The 25,906-nt window shown below is 43.4% G+C and overlaps 1 protein-coding gene across 1 annotated transcript; it reads right to left on the bottom strand.

Moving 5' to 3' along the window:
* Positions 1-699: 699 nt before the first annotated feature.
* On the bottom strand, positions 700-25,723 carry LOC122565167 (procathepsin L-like). Its single transcript, XM_043720867.2, has 7 exons — positions 25,582-25,723; positions 24,257-24,379; positions 15,913-16,101; positions 14,995-15,213; positions 5,728-5,890; positions 4,229-4,331; positions 700-1,096 (listed from the first exon to the last, which is right to left on the bottom strand). Exons 1-7 carry the CDS (start codon positions 25,711-25,713, stop codon positions 997-999), a joined length of 1,029 nt encoding a protein of 342 aa, XP_043576802.2. The 5' UTR covers positions 25,714-25,723; the 3' UTR covers positions 700-996.
* Positions 25,724-25,906: the final 183 nt, after the last annotated feature.

Below are 25,906 nucleotides of genomic sequence, written 5' to 3'. Positions count from 1 at the left end.
GATAAATAGACAAAGTTGTTTCTCTGGTGTGGGGGAGTCCAGAACTAGAGGGCATAGGTTTAGGGTGAGAGGGGAAAGATATAAAAGGGACCTAAGGGGTAACTTTTTCACGCAGAGGGTGGTGTATGTATGGAATGACCTGCCAGAGGAAGTGGTGGAGGCTGGCATAATTACAACATTGAAAAGGCATCTGGATGGGGAAATGAATAGGAATGGTTTGGAGGGATATGAGCCAAGTGCTGGCAAATGGGACTAGATTAAGTTAGGATATCTAGTCAGCATGGACTGGTTGGACCGAAGGGTCTGTTTCTGTGCTGTACATCTCTATGACTGTGTAATTGTGCATTTAGGTAACTAACTATTTCTGAGAATACTATGTAAACACAGTCAGAGTGCCTTTAATTCTGCTTTTTTTAAACATTGTCCCAACTCTGATCCTATTACTTGTGCAGGAGATTTTCTGGATTAGTGCCATTTAATTAAACTGTAAATATTTAAATGGTAGTGATTAATTGTACTGGTGTCATAAAACTGCCAATTCGCATAATTTTAAGAACATCATTCCAAATTAAATTTGAAAATTCACAAAATCACAAAATCATTGCTGTGCAGGAAGCAGCAGGGTCGCCCAATTTACCTGTTCCCATAAAGAATATTATGAAATTTAATTGAATTGAACTCAATAAAAGTCTCTCAAAGTGATTGCTTGCAACGTTTATTGTCTTGCTCGACATCAGCTGTACATGCAGGTCATTGACTACATTCTCCAGCTTGTGGAGAGACATTCAGATATTACCATGATGATATGCAGCAAACACAAAATGACATTGGCTTTTATATGAAACTATAGAAGTAAGCAGCAGTTACTATTATTCCACTTTTTCAAATTGCGGCATACAATTAAAATAATGGTGTTGAATGAACGAGCACTAGCAGAAATATTTCCAACATTCTTTCAGGTGGGGTTCAATGAAGCTCTGGTTTAACACTGGCTCCTTACACGATTGGATAAACTACATAATTGGCAATTCCACAGTTATTCCGCCGATCCTTCGCCATTTTGATGTAACCTTTGTCACCCCATGATGTTCCCCAACTGACAATAAGAAAAGAAACATATGTGTTGAAATCAAACTTCTGTTACAGAGACAAGTTTGGAGAACTGATCCTTTTTACTCTCGGAATTATTGAGATTATTGAGAGGGATTAGATTCTGTCCAATATGTGTGTATTTGAGCCAGATAACTATTGCAGTAAAAGTTGTGAAATATGAAGTGAGATTAGTTGCCTGGAAGCACTTCATTGTGATACTGGACTGAACTTGCCAGTGTGCGCAGAGTGTGGATTCAATACAAGCTTCTACATGGGGTTGGGGAGGCCTGTAAGTTGACGTTGAGTTGATGGTGTAAGTTTCCCAACGTCTGTCTATTCTTGTAGACACACACTTATAATTTGAGGAATAGTGTGGGCATGTGCAAAACATTATCAAGCTGATTATCACTATGTTCGATTGTGTCATGAACACTCCTTTTATGGTCAATAGGTTATGCAATAGGACTTGAATGTTGAGCTTCTGACTCAGAAACAGCTGAGGTGGGGGGGGGGTTCGGGGGGTGGGAGTGGGGGGATGGGGTTCTCCCTGTTGAGCAGCACTTGATTATCCAAACATTCTATCCAACATGGAGAAAGTCCGCCTCAGCCAATCCTGTCACCATCTCCGCCAACCCTAATATCACTCCAGTCAGGATGTCATTAACCCTTCATACTCCGATAAATGCTGTGTTTCGTGTTGGTTAAACAGATAAACAGGCTGCAGCACAGAGACAGGAAATTCACTCTGTGACAGTGTTTATACTCCACACCAGCCTGGTCACAGCCCCCTTTCTCTAACCCTGTCAACATCTCCTTAAATTCCTTTTGCCCTCATGTGTTTATCCAGCTTCCTCTTCAATATATTTGTGCCATTAAGCTCACCCACTCTTTTTGGTAACAGTTTCCCCAATATTACCCTCTTCTGAGTAAGGATGTTCATCCTGAGGTTCTGATTGGCCGTATTAATGACTCTCTTAAATGACCATGAGATTTTACACCTTGAGTGCTGCTCAAGGGGCAGACCTGCCCCTTCTCCCCTTTTACTGAGTCAGAAGCGCGACATTCAAGTCCTCCCCCTTTTCTATTGATCATAAAAGGAACATTGATGACACACTTAAAACGATCATAAGACCATAAGCTAAAGGAGCAGAATTGGGCATTCAGCCCATCAGGTCTGCTCCGCCATTCAATCATGGCTGGCATGTTTCGCAATCCATTCACCTTTTCCCTATGAGCCTAGACCCCTTAGGAATCAGGAACCTATCCATCTCTGTCTTAAATACACTCAATGACTTGACCTGCACAGCCTTCTGCAGCAACAAGTTCCTAAGATTCACCACCCTCTGGCTGAAGAAATTTGTCCTCATCTCAGTTCTAAAGTGACATCCCTTCACTCTGAGGCTGTGTTTCTGGGACTTAGTCTCTCCTACCAGTGGAAACATCTTCTCAATTCTACTCTACCCAGGCCTCTCAGTATCCTTTACATTTCAATTAGATCTCCCCTCATCCTTCTAAATTCCATCATCTACAAACTCAGACCATTCCTCATGTGACAAGCCCTTCAACACTGGGGTTAATCATGCAAATATCCTCTGAACCCCTTCCAACACCAACATATCCTTCCTTTGATATGGGGCCCAGAGCTGTTCACATTATTCCAAATATGGTCTGGCCAGAGCCTTGTGCAGCTTCAGCAGTACATCCCTGCTCTTGTATTCTAGTCCTCTTGAAATGAATACCAACACTGCATTTGCCTTCCTAACTGTCAGCTGAAAATGGTGGTCGACCTTAAGGGAATCCTGAAATAGGACTCCTAAGTCTCTTTGTGCTTCAGAATTCCAAAGTCTTTCCCAAATTAGAAAACAGTCTATGCCTCTATTCGTCCAATTTAAACACTTTACCACATTTCCTCCATCAGGCACTTCTTTGCCCAATTGCTAGAATGTCTATGTCTCTCTGCAGCCTCTCCGCTTCCTGAACAGTACCTATCCCTCCACCTATTTTTGTGTCATCTGCAAACTTAGCAACAATGCCCTCAGTTCCTTCATCCAGATCGTTAATACATAATGTGAATAGTTGTGGTCCCAAAGTGACCCCTGCAAAACTGCACTAGTCACCAGCTGCCATCTGGTAACTAAGATCGCTTTATCCCTACTCTCTGCCATCTGCCAGACAGCCTATGCTGTCTCTATGCCCGTACCTTACCCCTTAACACCATGGACTCTTATCTTATTTAGAAGTCTCCTGTGTGACACCTTGTCAAAGGTCTTCTGGAAATCTAAGTATATCATGTTCGCTGGCTCTCCTTTGTCTAACTTGCTTGTTACCTTCTCAAATAATTCTAACAGTTTTGTCAGGCATGACTTCTCCCTCATGAAGCAGTGCTGACTTAGCCCTATTTTACCATGCACAGGATCACAATCAGCTTGACAATGCCTTACAAATTTCCACCCTATTAAATTAAGAGTACGTGTCCACATGAATGGACAGGCACAGTACAACGTGCATCCATCCTGACAAGTAGAAATACTTTCAATAACCATATTGAGACAGGGTCTTTCATGATTTTCCTAACTCTGTCAAATTGCATCTAAACAATCATTTTCCTGATCTCCGGTTTGTGCAGATTTTTGAGAGAAATATTTCCTGTGCGTTCCAGTATCAAAACTTTGATACATCTCCTCCAGTGCCAGTGGTCAATATCCCCACACCACCCTGACAACTGCCTTGGACTTAAAACGTCCAAATTCAAATCCCACCCTAGGATTTGTACATTTTCAAATGAATGGTCATAACATAGTTTGAACTAGTTGATAATAGGCCTGATAATCCTCAACACACTTCTAAACTATTCCCCAAATGGAAAAAGTGCATGGGCAGTGCAATAAATCACTGCTGGGAGATGCAGTTAGTGATCAGTGTGAGAACACTTTGATGAGGTGGACAATGTAAGAGTCAGAGGAGATGACATTTGGGAGCGTGTTGTTAGGAAGATGCAAAATCACAGGAGGGCAACTTATGTGTGAGAATTTTGGCTGATGTTTCTCTTTAACTCAGAAACACTGCAAGTAAATACAGTGCTCCTGTTACTGTCTGAACTCTGGTCAGCTGTTTGTTGTTATTATAAAATACATACCTGTTTTTAACAAGCCAATATTTCTTTCCTCTGAGTCTTCCAAATCCAACCAGAAGGACTGCATGGTTTAGACGTCCATTGCAACGTCGATCATAGTAAACTCCTGTAAGGAAACACTTATCTTTAACCTCTTTAATCTGTAACATGTTTAATTATTATCCCTTTTCTAGAGCTATTCGCTCTCTGTCATGTTTCCAGCTGCAATTATTTTCTGATAAACATTTGTTTTGACAAAACCCTTGTTTCCTTTCTTTTTGCCATATTTTGTCACATTATCAACTTTCTTTCCCTCCCTCTGCTATCATATTTCCTCTAGAAACATCTTTTCGTTCTTTCATTGTTTAATGTTCAATCTCATTGCCCTTGCTCCATGAACCCTTTTCTCATTTAATCTCCTTTCTTCCCATCTCGTGACAGACATTTCCTTTTCTTCTATCCCACCTTCCCTCCTTCGACTTGATGAAAATCTGTCACAGCATGGGGAGGGCATTGGGAGTCAGGAACAGGCACCAATCATGGTCTTTGTCAGTATGGAATGCTAAGTGGATGCTGTATGAGTGAACACTTTCTCTTAAACACACACACACACACACACACGAGCTGGGTTAGGAAGGAGTTCCACACTCTGCTATTTCAAAGTATCATGATCATTTCCAGTTTGTTTCTGATTAATTTATCCTGGCTTGGTGTTGTGTCATGGAAGTGCTTTGGGATTTGAAGTGTTGATTAAAGCTGAAGTCTAAAGGGAATGGAGAAAATCTTTGTCATGATCACAAAGACTCTGTGCAGGTGACTTTCTCCCTGTTCGGGCTACAGTGGTTGCAATTCCTCTAGACTGCACAAGAGGAGATCAAGAAAGGAAGAGACACAGCTGCTGACATAAGATGGGAAGTAGGAGCGAAGGACTCTCAGCAGGAGGCTTCAGGATTTTCAGGAGTAGGTCTCTACCTTCCATCAAACCCAGGAACCCTGTGTGTCATCTTCACTTTACAGAGACGCTTCTCACAGAACTCTGCCACCTCTTGGAAACAGCCTGCACTCAGAGTTGGCACTACCAGTGGCTGTGAAGCTGATTGTGGCTCTGATCCTTCCAGGTTGGAGCAGACATCATGTCTGACTTCTATCTCCAGTTCCCTGCCCACTGTTGTATCGAGGAGACGAAAGATGCTGCTTATACCAGGGGAGGACAAGAGCACACAACCTGACAGTCTAAAGGTCTCATCTCCATTTTGTTTGAGATCACTTGGAGCATGACATGTTATAAGAAGGATAATCCATTGGTTCTCTTATTCTGTCCCTACTTTAATGCCATGGTGTCTGACAGCACTGGATAGCACGGGGAGAGGGAAAACATGAACAAGGGGAAGGTGTGTGGTCACATCCATTGTAAACACTGAATGAAGTAATACAATAAAATACATGGATGTATGACTTTTAATATCTTTAAAGAATTGTCGATAATCTAATTGATACATTTTCCCACAGCTTCTGTTTCTTACCACTTCTGTAAAGACGGAAGGATCTTCGGCCAGCATTAATGGCAACAGCTAGTGGTCCTACCCTTTTCACACGACGTGCTAAAGTTCTTTCACTTTTGCCAATACGCCTGTGACGCCTGATTTTGGCAGCAATATCGTTTCTCCGGAATCTGCAGGAGCGTCGCTAAATGTTCAAGAAAATGTGAAGAGGAAACATATTTAGAGTTTCGACAAAGTACCAATGTTATCTTCCCAGCATCTTTAACAATCTCTTGGACCTTGAACATTATGGAGTAATTTGACTGTCAAAGACACAACAATGTTTAAATGAAAATGAGACATGATGAATGTGGTGACTACTGCAGAATGTGCCTCTTGTCTGTTGGTGTAAAGATTTTTGTGTGTGAGCTCCTCAGTTACCTACTCACCAATGCTGCAGTTGGTGCAACTTTGGAAGCATGGGGGCAGGATGGGGGGGCTGGAGCCAGGGTATGTAATTCCTGTCTTTCAGGTGTGTTTTCTGCTCGGGGGGTTGGGGGGGGGGGGTGTGGTGGTGGTGGTGGTGGGAAATCATTATCAGAAGAGAACCTGTGCAGTTTTGACCATAAGACCATAAGACCATAAGACATAGGAGTGGAAGTAAGGCCATTCGGCCCATCGAGTCCACTCCGCCATTCAATCATGGCTGATGTGCATTTCAGCTCCACTTACCAGCGTTCTCCCCGTAGCCCTTAATTCCTCGAGACAACAAGAATCTATCAATCTCGGCCTTGAAGACATTTAGCGTCCCGGCTTCCACTGCACTCCGTGGCAATGAATTCCACAGGCCCACCACTCTCTGGCTGAAGAAATGTCTCCGCATTTCTGTTCTGAAATGACCCCCTCTAATTCTAAGGCTGTGTCCACGGGTCCTAGTCTCCTCGTTTAACTGAAACAATTTCCTAGCATCCACCTTTTCCAAGCCATGTATTATTTTGTACATCTCTATTAAGTCTCCCCTTAATCTTCTAAACTCCAACGAATACAATCCCAGTATCCTCAGCCGTTCCTCATATGTTAGACCTGTCATTCCAGGGATCATCCGTGTGAATCTCCGCTGGACACGTTCCAGTGCCAGTATGTCCTTCCTGAGGTGTGGGGACCAAAACTGGACACAGTACTCCAAATGGGGCCTAACCAGAGCTTTATAAAGTCTTAGCTCGAGTGTTATAGAACCATAGAGTCACAGAGATGCACAGCATGGAAACAAACCTTTTGGTCCATCTCATCCAAACCGAGCAGATATCCTAAATTAATCTAGTCCCATTTGCCAGAATTTGGTCTATGTGCCCCTAAATCCTTCCTGTTCAGCTACCCATCCAGATGCCTTTTCAATGTTGTAATTGTACCAGCCTCCACTACTTCCTCTGGCTGCTTGTTACACATACAATAGTTGCCCCTTCGGTTCCTTTTAAACCCTTTCCCCTCTCACCTCAAACCCAAGCCTTCCAGTTTCAGATTCCCTTTCTCTGTGGAACAGACATTGGTTATTTACCCTATCCATGTCCCTCATGATTTCATAAACTTGTCTAAGGTCACCCATCAGCTTTCGGCACTCCAGGGAAAACAGCCCCAGCCTATTCCTCCTCTCCCTATACTCAAACCCTCCAACCCTGGCAACATCCTTGTAAATCTTTTCTCAACCCTTTCAAGTTTCACAACATCCTCCTACAGCTGGGAGACAAGAATTAAACACTGTATTCCAAAAGTGGCATAAACAATGTCCTGTACATCTATAACTCTGTGTGGCATGGTGGCTCACAGCACCAGGGGCATGGGGTTCAATTCCAGCCTCAGGCAACTTTGTGCTCTGTTTTCCTCCCACAGTCCAAAGATGTGCAGTTTAGGTGAACTGGCTGTGCTAAATTGCCCATAGTGTTCAGGGATGTGTAGGTTAGGTGCATTACTCAGGGGAAATGTAACAGTGATAGGGTAGGGGAATGGGTCTGGCTGGGATACTCTTCAGAGGGTCAGTGTCAAATTGTTGGGCCAAATGGCCTGTTTTCACACTGTAGAGATTCTATGACATGACAACCCAACATCGACACACAATGCATTGACAAATAAAGGCAAGTGTACCAAATGCCTTCTTCACTATCCTATCTAACTCACTGCCTACTTTCAAGGTGCTATGAATCTGCACTGCAAGGTCTCTTTGTTCAGCAACACTTTCCATTAAGTACACACATCCCACCCTGATTTGCCTTGCCAATATGCAGTACCTCACATTGTCTGAATGAAATTCCATCTGCCAATTTGGTCCAGCTGGTCAAGGTCCCAATGTACTCTGAGATAATGGTTTTGGCTGTCCACTGTATCACTAATTTTGGTGTCATCTGCAAACTTACTGACCATACCTTCTACATTCATTTACATAAATGACAAACAGCAGTAGACCCAGCACTGATCCTTGTGGCACACCACTGGTCACAGGCCTCCAGTCTGAAAAGCAACCCTTCACCACCACCCTCTGTGTCCAACCTTTGAGCTAATTATGTATCCAAAAGGGTGGTTCTCCCTGTATTCCATGTGATCTAACCTTATTAGCCAGTCTACCATGTGGAACCTTGTCAAATGCTTACTGAAGTCCATATAGACCATGTCCATGCTCTGCCTTCATTAATCCTCTTCATCACTTCTTCAAAAATACTCAATCAAATTCATAAGACATGTTTCCCCACACACAAAGCCATGTTAATTATCCCTAATTAGGCTTTGCTTTTCCAAATACTTGTAAATTCTGTCTCTAAGAATCTCCTCCAACAACTTGCCCGCCACTGATGTTAGGCTCACCAGTCTACAGATCTCTAGCTTTTGCTTAGCACCTTTCTTAAATAACAGCACCACCAGTCTTTTGGTATCTCACTCATGGCAAATAGTTCAGCAAGGGGCCCAGCAATCTCTTCCTAAACTTCCCACAAATTCCTCGGGTACATCTGATCAGGTCCCAGGGATTTATCCACCTTTACGCATTTTAAGATGGCGAGCACCTCCTACTGTCAAATATGGACAGTTTTCAAGATATCACTGTTTACACCCACAAGTTCTGCAGCTTTCATATCCTTCTCTGCAGTTAAACACTGGTGCAAAATACTGACTTAATGTCTCACCCATCTCCTACAGTTCCACGATAGGTGGCCTTGCTAATTTTTAAGGAGTCCCAATCTCTCACTAGTTCCTCTTTTGATCTTAATATATGTAGAATCCCTTTGCTTCTCCTTAACCCTATTTGCCAAAGCTATCTCATGTCCCCTTTTTGCTCTTCTGATTTCCGTCTTGAGTATACTCCTACTACCTTTTAATACTCTTTTCGATATCCACTCGATCCTTGCTGTCTATGCCTGACAGATGCTTCCTTCCTTTTCTTGATCCGAATCTCAATTTCTCTAGTCATCCAGCATTCCCTGCACCTTTCCATACCGCCACACAAACAGGAAAAAAGTCTCTAGCCATCCACTCTATCTATGCATCTCAACATCTTGTACACCTCTATCAAGTCATCTTTCACCCTTCTTTGGTCCAATAAGAAAAGCCCTAACTCCCTCAACATTTCTTCATAAGACAGCCCCTCTAGTCCAGGAAGCATCCTGGAAAATCTCCTCTGCACCCTCTCTAAAGCTTCCACATACTTCCTATAATGAGGCGACCAGAATTGAACACAATATTCCAAGTGTGGTCTAACCAGGACTCTAGAGAGCTGCAGCATAACCTCGCAGCTCTTAAGCTCAATCTCCCTGCTAGTGAAAGCCAACACACCATAACCCTTCTTAACAATCCTGTCAACTTGGCTTGCAAACTTTGAGGGATCTATGGACATGAACACCCAAGATCCCTCTGTTCCTCCACACTGTCTTTAATCCTGTATTCTGCATTCAAATTCAACCTTCCAAAGTGAATCACTTCTCACTTTTCCAGATTGAACCCCATCTGCCACTTATCAGCCTAGTTCTGCAACCTGTCAATGACCTGTTGCAATCGACAACAGCCTTGCACACTATCCACAACTCCACCAATCTTTGTGTCGGTGAATTTACGAAACCACCCTTCCACCTCCTCATCCAAGTCATTTATAAAAGTCATGAAGAGCAGAGGTCCCGGAACACCACTGGTCAACAAGCTCCAAGCTGATTACTTTCCATCAACTATCACCCTCTGTCTTCTATAGCCAGCCAATTCTGTATCCAGTCATATTTTCCTCTATCCCATACTCCAGTGGACAGTGAGGACACAAAGTCATTGTCAAAGGCACAGTAATCTCTTCCTTGTTCCTGTCGTAACCTTGGATATATCCCGTCTGGTCCAGGGGACTTATCTATCTTCATGTTTTTCATAATTTCCAGCACATTCTCCTTCTTAACATCAACCAGTTTGAGAGGAATCAGTTTGTTTCATGAAGTACTGAGAAACATCAAGGCCCCTCTCAGTAGTGAATACTGAAATAGTATTCATCAATGATTAGATTAGATTAGATTACAGTGTGGAAACAGGCCCTTCAGCCCAACAAGTCCACACCGACACGCCGAAGCGAAACCCACCCCTACCCCTACCCCTACCCCTACCCCTACATTTACCCCTTACCTAACACCCCTTACCTAACACTACGGGCAATTTAGCATGGCCAATTCACCTGACCCTGCACATCTTTTGGACTGTGGGAGGAAACCGGAGCACCCGGAGGAAACCCACGCAGACACGGGGAGAACGTGCAAACTCCACACAGTCAGTCGCCTGAGGCGGGAATTGAACCCGGGTCTCAGGCGCTGTGAGGCAGCAGTGCTAACCACTGTGCCACCGTGCAGCCCATTAAGTCTTACTTACCCTAAGTCCTCCAACTCCTGGCGCAAGTTCTCTCCACTATCCCTGATCGGTCCTACCCTCACTCTGGCCATCCTCTTGTTCTCCACGTAAGTGTAGGATGCCTTAGGGCTTTCCTTAATCCTACCTGCTAGCTTTTTCATGCCCCCCATCTTGCTCTACTAAGTCCATTCTTCAGTTCCCTCCTGGCTAACTTGTAACCCTCTATAATCCTGTCTGATCTTTACCTCCTCAACCTTAAATAAGCTTCCTTCTTCAGCTTGACTAGCTGCTCCACATCCTTTTCACACAAGATTCTTTCAACTTACCAGCCCTTCCTTGCCTCAGTGGGACAAACTTGTCCAGCACCGTCAGCAAGTCCTTCCGAAACAACCTCCATATTTCTGTCAGGGAGTTATGATCACTGGAATGCTCTTCTACTGAAAAATCTAAAACCTGTCATTGTTCGTTGCCAAGCACCAACTCCAATATGGCATCCCGTCTAGTCAGCCTCTGCATGTATTGAGTCTGAAACCCTTTCTGGACACACCTGACAAAAACTGCTCCACACAAACTATTTGAACTAAGTAGATTCCAATCAATATTAGGGAAGTTAAAGTCACCCTAAGAATCTAAAATCTGGATTTAGGCTGTTGTCAGGAGTAACCATTTAATGCATGCCTATAGTAACTACAAAATGGTTCTCAATGCAAGTAACATAATAAAATGGCTTCTACTGTGTTTAAAATGTTTTTTCACCTTGCTAAAAGCTGCATTCCTGAGCTAATTGAATCAAAGATTAGCAGACAAAGCTCCCTTCACTGTATGGAATTAACTAAGCTAGATAGAACATTACTAACTACCCTAGCTAACCTCGGAAATGCAGGTGCCGAGAGATAAAACGTGCAAAACAAAGTTGGTTCCCAGAAATACTATTGGGTTAACCTGCTGCCCATAATTTCATTGTATTACACTTTATTGGATTTGCTCTGTAATTGAGGCTTTACTATTTCTTAAGACCCACATAAAAATTGTTTTTGTTTCAAGCTATTTTGCGCAGTTTCTCCAAGGAAGCTTTTGACCTCTGTATTGCTGGACAACCTGTGCCTGGCTGATATTGATTAAAGCATGAAATCTTGCTGAACCAGACTGAACGGCTAGTGATAATTTGACTGATCGTGGAACTGAGAGACCCCTCCCAGGGGTCAACCCATGACAACAACCCTGTTACTTCTGTACCTTTCCAAATTCTGCCTCCGAATCTGCTCCTCCATATCTCTGCTGCTGCTGGGGTCCTGTAGAAAACTCTCAATAAAGCGACTGCTCTTTTTCCTGTTTCTGACTTCCACACATAGTGACTCTGTAAATAAACCCTCCTCGAGAATCTCCCTTTCTGTAGCTGTGATACTATCCCTGATAAGCAATGCCATTCCCCCATCTCTTTCACCACTCTCCATATTCCTTTTGAAACATCTAAACCCTGGATCATCCAACAACCATTCCTGCCCCAGTGATATCCAAGTCTCCGTAATGGCCACAACATCATCGTTCCAAGAACTGATCCATGCTCTGAGTTTGTCACCCTTATTCCTAGTGCTTCTTGCATTAAAATAGACACACTTCAACCCATCACACTGGTTGCACCTTTGCCCTATCAAGTGCCTATCCCTCTTCACAGACTCTCTGGCTCTATATCTGGCTATTTATAACCTCCTTCATCATTTGATCCATAGCTCAGCTTACCAACCCCCTGCCAATTTAGTTTAAACCCTCTTGAAGAGCTCTAGCAAACCTCCCGCCCAGGAGATTGGTGCCCCTCTAGTTCAGATGCAACCTGTCCTTCTTGTACTGGTCCCACCTTCCCCAGAAGGTTCCCAATGATCCACATATCTGAAGCCCTCCCTCCTACACCAGCTCTGCAGCCATTTGTTCAGATGCACACACTCTCTGTTCCTAGCTTCACTAGCCCATGGCACCGGCAGCAATCCTGAGATTACTACTCAGCTCGTCCTGCCTTCCAGCTTCCAACCTAACTCCCTATATTCTCTTTTCGGGTCGTCCTCCCTTTCCCTACCTACATCATTGGTATCATGACTTCTGGCTGCTCTTCCTCCCCCTTAGGAATATTGCAGACCTCATCCAAGACATCCCTGACCCTGGCATCTGAGAGGCAACATACCACCTGGGAGTCTCACTCTAAACCACAGAAACTCCTGCATGTTCATCTCACAATTGAATCTCCTATCACTATCGCTGTCCTATTCTCCACCCTTCCCTTATGAGCCACAGAGCCAGGCTCAGTGCCAAAAACCTGGCCACTGAGGCTTTCCCCTGGTAGGTTGACCTCCCCCTCCCCAAACAATATCCAAAATGATATACTTATTGTTGAGGGCAATGACCAAAGGGGGTCCCTGCACTGTCTGCCTATTCCCTTTACCTCTCTTGGCGGTCACTCAGCTACCTTTATACTGAATCTTAGGTGTGACTCCCTCCCTATAACTCCTCTTTATCACCCTCTCAGCCTCCTGAATGATCTGAAGTTTATCTATCTCCAGCTCCAGTTCCCTAACGTGGTCTGTGAGGAGCTGGAGTTGGGTGCACTTCTCACAGCGAAGACAACAGGGACACCAGTGGTGACCCTTACCTCCCACATCCTGCAAGAGGAGCATGCTACTGCCCTCGCCTCAATCCCCTCTGCTCTAAATTGCTAAAAGAGATTGAATAAATGAAGCAAAAAGTCTTACTTTACCAACCCTCCACACAAAGTCTTTTCTTTTGGCTAGAGGAGGAGGATGGGTGGGAGTTATTATACGTATAGTGACTTGGGTTTTGCCACAACCTGAGTATCAGTTCATGTGCCCAGTAATTTCTGTGCTGCAAGTGAAGGCCACTGACTACCACTCTGTTATCCTGCACTGATACAAGACCTCAGGTTAGTTTTCTACTTAAAGTCACTTTCTCATTGTTCAACAGGGTCCCTCTGATTGGCTGGAAATGTCTGCTCCTCAGGCCCTTCATCTTGGGACAGTCCTGTGGATGTCCTGCTCAGTGCCTGAAGTGACAATTCATCCATTGAGCCTCTGTTAAAATAGAGGCTCTGGTTCTTGTTGACTTTCTAACCAGTGGGTGAGACACCATCACCTCCATTAAACATGGCATTGATAAGGCTCAGAGTGAAGTGAGGCCTAATCGCCAGATCATTGACACCTGTCATAAAAAGCGCCACTTTCATTCAGTTGTTTCTTTGGCCAATCAAAGACTGGCTCTGTGGAGTGCACAGTGCGAGGTCACACAGTGAACTCAAAGTCAGCTTTGCCTGTGACCTCAGGGAAAATCAAACAGTCCCAAAATAATCCCAAATGTGCCGAATAAAAACACACACATTGGTGTCTTCTACAAGGACCTCCAACATGAGAGTCTGGAGGAGCTGGGGGAAGGTTTGAAGGATGCTCTGAAGAACAAATTGTGTGACATTGAGACAAAGAGCTGGGAGATGTTGCAGGAAGCTGATCGCAACCACATCCAATACAGAGAGTTAATTGTGACGTGACAAACTGTCAACAGAAAGAGCAGCAGCTGCTGGAGAAACATGATGCGCATATACAGCAATTTACACAAATACTCACCTTAGAACAGATCCAAACCAAGTTGTGCCTTAATTAAACCCCAATATTCACAAAGTCAAACCAGCAAATTGCAGTTTAAATGACATTCTGAAAAATCAAACACTTGTTTTACCACAGGCCCAGATCTACACATAGATTAGCCTTGAAAATATCTTGCACATCAATTCTTAATAAATATCCCACATTCAAACAGTTTTCTTTTTGTGTAAAATCGCAGCTTATATTTGAATGACTGACCAGCCTGATGGTGCACATGCAAGAAGTATGATGTGGAGGTGCTTGTGTTGGCCTGGGCTGGACAAAGTTAGAAATCAAATGAGACCATGTTATCGTCTGACAGGCGTATTTGAAATCACAGAACACAGCCCCTTTGTGTGGTGAAGTGGAAGAGTAGAGCACACAGGCACAAATTTATAGGCAGAGAGAATCAAAAGATCATACAACTGGTATGAGTGGACTGTGGAATAATAAGTCTCTGCAGGTTATGGCTCACTGAATTGTGAACACTGGAATATAAACACTCTAAGCTTCTGATTCACATTGCCTGAAAGCAGGAAGTGTTGAGTGGAGATTTGGGAGATCAATATAAGATAAGGGAGAAATAAGAAGGAAAGCTGGCTCTGCCCTGAAAGGTGATATTCTCTCAGTGCTCCCAACGTTGCTTGCACGGTGACACTGGCAGAAACCTGGAAGCAGATTCTCAGGAAAGAATGGATGCAGAGTAAGATGTCAGCTTTCATTTATTAGCACTGGACTCCAATGTCTAACACCATGAATGCTGAAAACAGTTGTACCTGCTGAATTTGAAACACATTTAAAAGGGAGTTACCTTTGCTTCGTATGGGTAGGTTCGAGCTGAGTTGATGCCTCTGTTTTCTATCACATATTGAAAGGCACTTGACATCCATCCACCATTGCATCCATGGCTTCGCTTGTCACAATCAACCAGGTTCTGCTCACTCAGAGAAACCAGTCTTCCATGTTTCTTTGCCCACTGTCCTTCGATGGCCCCAGTCGCACTGAAAGCCCAGCACGAACCACATCTTCCCTGTAATGAGAGAAATTCAACCACATTAAATTATCCTGATGTAAAAATAAAACCCTGTTTCCATCTCCTTTCAGGTGGAGTACAGTTTCACACGGATGCTATGAGTCCATCTGTTTGATGAGGTTTCGCAGAATCACAGGGGATCAGTGAGTATCTGTGTGCCTGGGTTTGGTGGGCACTGCCTGGACTCTTGTTTGATGGAGCAACAGAATAATTTTATAAGAGAGATCTGGAATTGAGTGAGGGACACAGTAATTGACCTCTGCTTGTGACCCAGGTTTAAATGCATCTCTGATATTAGTGTCTGTGTGGATCATGAGAATCGTTTGTGAAATTTGACAACCTGAACCAATTCTTTAATAGGTCTCAAACCAAGGGGAAAGAACGAACAAACATTAACATCAAACTAGGAATCTGACTCCCAGATATGAAGGACGCTGCTTTGGAAACTGAAGATGTTGGACTGGTTCAGGATTCGATGTTCTCCTGAGAGTGAAATTAAATCACATTGTTGGTGAAGAATAAACAGGGCATTGCAGAACCGATTGTGTGCAGTTAATGGCACCCTGCAATGATGCATTTCAGGGAAATAGGATCTCAAGCTAAAGCTCACGTTTTTGCTTGGGTGCTGGCAGGTTCATCACAATGTTGCTCACAATTTGATATTCATAATTCACAAACACAAGAAGTGATTGTTACCTGGTTTTTCACTGGCGTAACCCAACCCTTTGTACGCCAGTCAACATTTGCTTTTTTCAAATCCTCATCACTTTCTTCAAACTCTTCATCGTCTTCAATATCATCTTCTCCATCAACTTCCTCTTCAGTCGAGTTATCAGCTTCATCTTGGCGGAATCCATTCATGAGTTCATTAAACTCTTTATTGGTCTAGAAAGTCAAACATATGAAGTCTCATTAATGAAGGGAGTAACTGTGAATGGATGTTGTGCAAGAGGAAAGTTGGAAGGCACCATTTTGACCTTGGATCTGATGTCTCACTTTTCAATTTATTTTGCTTCCGCAGTTAAATTTGCTTTGCATTCATCTTTCAATGACTTTTATCAGGACTCTACACTACCATTGATCCAAATGATTCCTTTTAGTCTTTACTGAGGGAAGTCAAGGTCAGGGGAGATTAATATAGCTGTCAGCACTATCCCATAATTTTGAAATTGTCTCTTGGTTTGGTGCAGATGAACCTATCCCATGTTTTATAATTGGAAAGTACAGGAAACATATGGGTTGTGCCCCAGCCCATTCATTGGCTGTTTGACCAGAGCAAATAAGAACAAAAAGAGATGTGAAAGGTCAGTCTAATTTGCTGGAAACATACATTGGCAAGGGAGGGGAGATTCTTTGTTACAAATCATTAACCATATCACACCCCATTCAGTGAAGTAATTTTGCATTCTGTTTGAGGGTCAGAAATGTCATGCTGAAACTCATGGAATAAAGTAAAGTCAAATGGAAGGGTACACAGGTGGCACAATGGCACAGTGGTGTGCATTGCTGCCCTACAATGCCAGAGACCCAGGTTCAATTCCTGCTTAAGGCATCTGTCTGTGTGGAGTTTTCACATTCTCCCTGTGTCTGTGTGGGTTTCCTCCCACAGTCCAAAAATGTGCAAATTAGATGAATGGGCCATGCTAAATTGCTTGTAGTGTTAGGTGTATGGGAATGGGTCTGGGTGGGTTGCTCTTTGGGAGGGTTGGTGTGGACTTGTTGGGCCGAAGGGCCTGTTTCCACACTGTAAGTAATCTAAGTAAAATCTGAATTGGCTCAGATTATTTCAAAACTGATTAGAAATGTAATTCTAAACCAGTCTCCACTGACACAGTTTGCAACTGCACATGCTCAGAAATGTACGTGACCAGTATCTTTTACCTATATCAAATTTCTACATGTGAGGTCAGGACAAATACATCATGCAGAATTCCAATGGCATCTTCCGAGAAACACCAGGATGCACGCAGAATAGAAGCGGGCGATTGAGACAAATATCAGGGAAGGAGGGAATGGGGAGATGGAGTTGGGGAGAGTGTGGGGGAACAATGAAAGGGGAGAGTGGGTGAAAGCAGAGGGGTGGAGAGGGCAAGTGAGAGAGTGAGGGGGAATGGGGAATAAGTGACAGGGAGCGATTGCAAAAGAGGCAGGGAGGTAGGGATTGGGGTGTCAGTAAGGTAAGGAGTGTCAGAAGGAGAGAAGGGAAGATAGGGAGTGTGGGGGGGGGGGATGGAGCAAGTGAGAAGATGTTGAGGGGAGGATGGGAGTGGAGGAGAGTGTGTGGCAGGGAGGTACTGTGAGGGGGAGTTAGGGAAAGGGGAGAGGATGGAGGAGAGAAGTGAGCAAGAGTGAGTGAAGGATTGGGGTGGAAATGGGACAAAGAGTGTGGGAACAAGCAAAGGAAGAGGGGGTAAGGAATGGAAGGAGGAACGAGTGAGCAGGAGAGATGAGAAGAGGGAGAGGGTGAGGGAGATTGCAGGGTGCGCATGGGGCAGGGAGTATTGGGGACGGAGTGGGGGAGGGATGAATACAGAAGGTGTGGGGGAGGTAAGGAGGGTGGAAGTGATCTAAACTGGAGATGAACTGGAAAAAGTAAGGGTGGGAATAGAGAGATGATGGAAGGAATGATGGAGGGAGGGAATGTGTGAACGATGAGGGAGACAGTGGTGGAGTGAGGGGGTCATTGAAAGAAGGGAGTGGGGAGTGGAATGAGAGAGGACAGGGAAGAGGGAGGATGCTGGTAGCGAGAGCAGAGAGTAGACAGTGATGGGTTTCATGTAGACCACCATCTTTCTCTCCCTTCCCCTCACAGCCCCCTTCCCATTCCCCTCACTGCCCCCTCTCCCCTTCCCCATCACATCCCCCCTCCCCTTTCTCTCACAGTCCCCTTCTCCTCATAGCCCCCTCTCCCGTCCCCTCACAGCTTCCTCTCCCTTTCTCCCACTTCAGGCCCCTTTCCCTTTCCCATCACAGCCCCCTCTCCCCTTGTGCCAACACAGGCCCCTCTCCCCTTCCCCATCACAGGCCCCTCTCCCCTTCTTCCTTCCCCTCACGGCTCACCCTTTCTTACCCATTTCTGATCTCCTTTCCTCCCATCACAGGCCCTCTCTCACTCCTAACTTAGCCCACTGCTCTCTTATGACTGTCTGGCTCTGATACGTAACCCTGCCAAGTTCAAGGCCTTGTTCCCCTGCATTCATTAGTTACCATGCCAATTTGATTGCAGCCAATTTACAAATTGACAACGAACCCTTGTTAAGTAAGCATGCATGGTTCTGGTAAACATGTAAGTGTGAATTTTGAACAAGTGTACAGTGCATATGCGCGCGGTGTCATAGACAAGTCCTAACTCTATGGGCAGAAATATTCCATTGAGAAAGAAAGGTTGCATAAGAAAGGGTTGACACTTAATGGCTAATGAAGGAGGTTAGGCATGGCAGCAGATTGAAGAAAAAGTTGTAAAATGTGAATGGTTGACCGAAAAAAATACAAAGAAGTATATTAGAGTATGAGCGAGAACTAATGACAAACAAATTCAGAAAATAGACAGCTAAAGTTTCCAAAAGCATCAAATAAGGAACAGTGTATCTAAAATAAGCATTGGTCCCACCGAGGGTGTGACTGGGGAGATAGGGAGTAGGCAGAGACTATGAACGAGTCTCTCTTAACAGTGGACAATAAAAGTAGATAAGAATGAGGAGTGGGAGTAGGCAATTTAGCCTCTCGAGGCAACTTTACTATTTAATACGATCAAGGTTATCTCATCAAGGCTTCAATTCCATTTTCCTGCCAGCTCTCCATAACCCTTCAACCCATTATTAATTAAAACGCTACCTATTTCTGTAAATTTATGTCATTTCCCACATCCACTGCACTGTGGGGCAGTGATTTCTACAGGTTTACTGATAGGACAGACTTTTCGGACCGGGGATTTGTGACCAGCAGTAAACGTCAATACTCTTAACAGTGTGCCACAGGGATCAGCGCTGGGTCCATTACTTTTTGTCATTTACATTGGATGTGAATGTAGGAAGTATGTTCAGTAAATTTGCAGATGACACCAAAATTGCAGATGTCGTCGACAGTGAAGAAGATTATCTCAGAGTACAACGGGACCTTGATCAGATAGGCGAATGGGCTGAGGACTGGTAAAGGAATTTAATTTAGATAAATGAGAAGTGCTGCACTTTGGAAAAGCAGACCAGGGCAGGACTTATGGACTTAATGGTAAGGTCTTGGGGAGTATTGCCAAACAAAGAGTCCTTGGAAAGCAGGTTTATAGTTAATTGAAAGTGAAGTTGCAGGTAGACAGGAAGGTGTTGGGCGTGCTTGCCTTCATTGGTCAGTGCATTAAGTATAGATATTGGAAAGTCATGTTGTGGCTCTACAGGATATTGTTTAGGCCACATGCGGAATACTGCATTCATTTCTGGTCTCCCTGCTGTAAGAAAGATGTTGTGAAACTTGAAAGGGTTCAGAAAAAATTTATAAGGATGTTCCAGGGTTGGCGGGTTTCAACTCGAGGGAGAGGCTGAATAAGGTGGGGCTGTTTTCCATTGAGTGTTGGGGTCTTTGGAGTGACCTTATAGAGGCTTATAAAATCGTGGGGATTATGGATAAGATGAATAGCAAAGGTCTTTTTCCCCGGGTAGGGAAGTCCAGACTAGAAGACATAGGTTTGGAGTGAGAGGAGAAAGATTTAAAAGGACCTAAAGGGCAACTTTTTCGTGCAGAGGATGGTAAATGGAATCAGCTGCCAGAGGAGGTGGTGGAGGCTGGTACAATTATAGCATTTATAAGGCATTCGGATGGGTACATGAATAGGAAGGGTTTAGAAGGATATATGGAAATTCTGGCAAATTCTGGATTAATTTAGGAAATCTGATCGGCATGGATGAGTTGGACCAAAGGTTGTGTTTCCATGTTGTACACCTCTGTGACTCCAGGTAAAAACAACATCCCAAATGTAGTAGAAAATCTAGAGACAAGGGGAGAAAATTTAAAATAAATCACTGGGCAGAATTTTGCAGATTAGTGGCAGTAGTGGGAGTGGTGGTGCCAAGGGTTGGAAGGTAGATCTCAATCCCTAAAGAAAGGTTGGCATTGAGCTGAATGGCCAGTGGCTACATTGAAAGTGAGTGGGATATCGGTTCTCATTGGAAGGAAATGTTTCTCTCTGTTCTACAACAGCACCAAGACTGCAGGAAAATCTTGAAAGGCGACTCAATGGGACCCTGGACCCAGGTACTTTGGGTAGAGTAAGAGGGAGTCAGTCTTGATGTACAGGTGTATAAAGGAAGGAATGGTATCATATTCTGAGGGGATGTCCCAATGGACTAAGAGTACTGTCCAGATCAAATTCCTCTTCCTCTCATTTTAAAAACAAAAAATAAAATAAAAGAAGCCCAGTTCCTCCTGCTTGCCCACATCAAGCAGATTATGTTCTGGGCATATTAATAATGGAGTCAAGAGAGGTGCTGGAAAAGCAGGTCAGGCAGCATCTGAGGAGCAGGAAAATTCCTGATGAAGGGCTTTTGCCTGAAACATCGATTTTCCTGCTCCTCAGATGCTGCCTGACCTACTGTGCTTTTCCAACACCACTCTAATCTGGACTCTGATCTCCAGCATCTGCAGTCCTCACTTTCACCTAATAATGGAGTGAGTTGAGCTCGTATTTGGCTCAGTTGATGATAATTATTTATTTTCATGTGACCTAAATTAATAATCTGCCCACAGCTTATATTTTGGGGGTTAATTCAGGGGAGTTGTAGGTTGGGTATCACCCTTTTTTAAAACCCATATCTTCACCAAAATCTCATTCCAATTGATTTTCAATTGATTAATATCCAACCTACTGTTACTAGAAATACATATGGAAAACTAATGCAGCACAAGGGTTGATAAGTCCCCTGGGACAAACAGTCTTTGTGCTGGGGTCTTTTACAAGAAGTGGATGCAAGAATGTCGGATACATTTCTTGTAATTTTCCAAGATTTCCCAGCTACTTTAAGAAGCTCAACAGACTGGAAAACTAAAAATGCAAAACTTCTATTCAGGGGAGGTATTCAAAGAGGGAGTGAGATGGAAAGCAGGAAACTATTGGTTAGTTTGGCGAATACCTGTCATTGGCGAAAGTCTAGAATCCATTCAAAAATGTATTATAGCAGGGCATTTAGGAAATCACATTATAGTCTGGCAGGCACAATATCATTGTTTTGAAAGTGAAATAATGTTTGACAAATTCACCAGTGCTTTTGAGGGTAAAACAAGCAGAGTAGATAAAGAGCAACCAGTTGATGCAGTGTATTTGTATTTTCAAAATGCAATTGATAAGACACTTCATAAAAGGATTACTTACAATTGGAGAACTCATGGTATTACAGCAATATGTTTCAAAAGGTATTTGGCTAACTAACAAGAGGTAAGAGAGTTGGGATTAAAAGGTCCTTTTCAGGGTGAAAAACTGCAATTAATGGAATGCCACAGGGATCTTTGCCAGAACCTCAAATATGGATGATCTCAGTTAACAACCTGGATGAAGTGATTGGCTATAATGCAGCCAAATTACAAGCATTGGGATGAAGAGCAAGTTGTGAGGCGAATATAATGTCCTTACAGAAACAGAAATTGCTGCAGGTCTGGCAGTATCTGTGCAGATAAATTAGAATGAACGCTTCGGGTCGAATGATGTGAGGAAGGGTCACTTGACCTGAAATGTTAGCTCTAATTTCTCTCCACAGATGTTGCCAGACCTGCTGAACTTTTCCAGTAATTTCTCTTTTCATTTCTGATTTACAGCATCTGCAGTTCTTTCTGTTTTTAACGTAGTGTCCTCCTGTACTGTGAGTTTGAGGCAGGAGATATTAAATTTGACAGCAGGCTGGTAAATGGGCATTCTTGCCTCCTTCCTGCCTGGGTCACCATTAAGTCCAGAATGGAAACGCTATGGTTGGCGTTCCTGCCCTACAACTAATATTGGACCTGAAAGTGTACAATTAATGTCCAGGAACTCACCATGTGGTACACCCAAAAAAAAAACCCTGTTGGGATTGCTTTCAATCATTTAAGGGCTGTTCCCATGTTGTCAGACACTCACAGCCCAAACAGGAGGCCCAATGTTGGAAAGGAGAGATGAAGTGGTGGGAAAAGGGAGAGGAAACTGAGAGCCAAACCCTGCTCCTTGTTCCCATCCCAACACTGCCCACATGATCCATACCCAATGATATTTCTTCAGGAGACACTCTCCTGTGGCCCGGCACCCTCACCAAACCAGAGGCTTTGCTATAGATGCATTCCTAGCTACCAGTCTCTCGGGGGGGGGGCAGGGATGATCATCCACTGCGGGGATTGAAGGAAGGCCCGTTGCTTCTCAGTTCAACCTTTGCAAAGATCAGTGGTACAAAGCTTTCTGCCAATTCTAAAGCTCGTGGGCGATTCCCTTGATGCCTACATTAAATTCAGGCCAAAGATATTTCATAGGGATAACAATGGATTAAGAGATTAAGGAAAAGTTTGACAGCTAGAATATAACACGGGAAAAATGTGAATTTATCCACTTTGGCAAGGAAACTAAAAGAGCAGAATATTATTTAAATGGATAAAAAATTAATGTGTGTAACACAACAGCAGGAAAAGGAGAAGACATTTTGACTCCTCAAGTTTGCTCCCCCAATCAATATTATCATTGCTGATCCAATAGTGGTTCAGTACCATTTTTCAGAATACACTACGTAACTCTTGTTCATCAAAACTCATGCCCAGTTTTGAAGAAACTAAATGATCCAGCTCCTACTCCTTCCATGACGGGATATTATCAATCTTCAAAATATGATCCTCATTCCAGATTTCCCCACAAACATAGGCCACCTCCCAGGATCCAACAGTCAAGTTCCCTCTTATGTTGCAAAAAGATCACCTCTCAATCTTCTAACCTCCAGTGGGTAGAGACCCAGACTGAAATTCCAAGTATACCAAAGTTACAGGGTTTCCTGTGGTACAGAAACATTTGTGTGTCTTTGCACATGAATTTCATAAGTGAGCATGTAGGTACAACAAGTTATCAGGAAGACAAAAGGAATATTTGCCTTTATCACAAGGGAACTATAGTACAAAAATGGGGAGGTCTTGCTGCAATTGTACAGTGCACCTATACAGAGATCATGTACAGAGCACTGTATGAATAGCTTTGATTTCAGTCTTTAAGGAGGGATAGTTGGAAGCAGTTTTGGAGAAAGTTCATGAGAATAATTCCTGGTAGAAGGAGAAAAGGTTTAGAGGCTATGGGCTCTAATTACTGAAGGTGAGGTGAATAAGTGCTGATCTTACTGAAAAATGAAATTGTGAGGAGGTTGGCAGGGCGATAGTGAGAGGATGTTTTCCTTGATGGGGGAGTTTAGAACCAGAGCTGGGATATAATGGGAATACCTATGTTAATGAGATGATGATGTATAAGATGATGTATTGCTGATATCAACAGTCACAAGCTATTGAAAAGCTGAGGACAGGGGAATGGAACAACTGAGCAGGAATACAGAGTGCAAGATCCCATACTTTACTATGTCAGGAAAAGAGATAGTGGAATTCCTGTGGGCTAAACTGTGGTCATTGTTAGATAAGGCAGAGTCAGAGATACAACAGACTCAGAGAAAGGACAGTCTGTTCTAAGGAGGAGTTTCTACAATGTAGAATACAACTTAAACAGAGGTGTAACCAAAGTGTGAGTGCCACCCATAGAATATCCCGTCATGGAAGGAGTGGGAGCTGGAATTTTCTTCTCCAGAGAGCAATGGAGGCTGGAATCATTGGATATATTCAAGTTTGAGAGGGTCAGATTTTTGATCAACAAGAGAGTTCAGAGCTATGAAAGCATGAAGTGGGGAAGAAGGAATCAGGAAAGTGACGTTTCACAATCAGATCAGTCATTGATTGCAAAGACTGATAGAGTCAGCTTGAGGGACCAAAGGCCAACTCCAGTACCTGTTTCTTATTATAACCTTATACCAGCATCTAATAGATCCCAGATGAAATATCTTGTACACACCAGATCTCCAAACTGGTTCATTCCCACAGTGAAGGTGTGTTTCCCCATCGAGTACTCCAGGTTGTGTTGTTTGATGTATCTCATGTTGTCATCCCATATCATTCTCCTGTAGCTCTCTTCATCCTGAACAATGATATTAAGCCAATCAAGCTCCAGCATTTTTTATTCATAAAATTATACAATAACTTTAAAAGTCCCCATGCAAAACCTGAAATATTATTTTGCGGTTGGTGTCTATCTTCCCAACTAGATCTGAAAAGTCGCACTCAATCCTTTCCCCTTCCCTTCCCTCCCTTACAGAGTGCAAAATCCATTTAATCTCCCACTTTGAGACAGTGACACTAAAAGTGAAGAAAGAATAAACAGCTGATTGAGAGGGTTTGGTTTAATGGCTCCCTTGGTGATGGATTTGAAGATGGATGACAAAATGATCTAACAGGCAGCATGTCCTCATGCCCTAACTCAAGCATAATGACCCCAACTGTGATGACGACATCATTATTGGAGCAATTGAGGACAATTCCAATTCATATACACTTTGGAATCTTATCTCCTTATTATAGGAGTAGCCCACTCCAAGCTACCCGTCCAGAAGATTGACAATGGGCAGACAGCTATCTTTGATTAACTGACCACTTGGACTAATCAGAGGCCTCTTCAATGGGTCACTCTCCAAGTTGTCCTCCTGCCTCTCAAACATTAACCCCAGCTTGCCCAGCCTGAACATTTACCAAGATCCAATGCATCACAGCAGGGCACCTCATGTCCTTGCTACACTACCAGCAGTGGCCATCGCTCCAGTGCCAATTGCCAATTGTCTGATAGTTCTCTCAGATGGAACTTCCAGCTCTAGTGGGACAGAAATCCCACCTGCAGTATATTAACAGCTAATTGGCCACCAAATCACTGATATTTTCAGAGCAGGAAAATGAAAACTATTTTTGTCCTGGATGGCCTCACTATCTCCAGCTTTTGAACGAGGGATGTGGGTCAGGTGGGGAATACAATGCCTCTTCTAAAATCAGTCCAACATCTCTGATCTTGGAAAAAAGTTCTGGAGTAAGAAACAGAGGATTGGATAATAGAGGATAATATTGGATAATATGTAACACATATGCTTCACAGATTAGATATTTTACTCCTGTATTCTACCTTATTTTGGATGTGTTCCATTCCATTTATCTGTTTCAGCCAACAGAGACCTGTTCTGTCCCACTTTATCTTGAACTAAGAATTTTCAATAATTTAGACTATAGAATCCCTACCTCTTCTGAGTGAGCTGAACATTTGGCATAGATTTTGTATCAGGAAAAATTCTCTTTTACCTCAGTGTACTGCTTCTCATACTCTGATTTCCAGTTCTTCCAGTCTTCATCCAGTGTTGAATTGAGTATGTTACCTGAGGCTACAGCCAGAGTAGACAATACCACACAGCCCAGAAACAGAGCGAACTTCATGATGGACAACCTAATGGAGCAAAACCAATGGGTTTAGACAGGGAATGGACAATGATCCAATTTCTGAAAAATTAACTTTGCTAAATTATTTGGCTAAAAGGACAATACATATACAATCTCCACAATCAAATGCTGTCATCACTTGCATTTTATCTTCCTTAAACAGATAAAATACCTCATTGCCATAGTCTTT

The sequence above is a fragment of the Chiloscyllium plagiosum genome, unplaced genomic scaffold (assembly GCF_037043375.1).
Source record: "Chiloscyllium plagiosum isolate Xiang-an unplaced genomic scaffold, Cpla_swu_hap1 HiC_scaffold_28, whole genome shotgun sequence".
NCBI classification, from domain to species: Eukaryota; Metazoa; Chordata; class Chondrichthyes; order Orectolobiformes; family Hemiscylliidae; genus Chiloscyllium; species Chiloscyllium plagiosum.
This window is presented reverse-complemented; position numbering and strand designations above follow the sequence as displayed.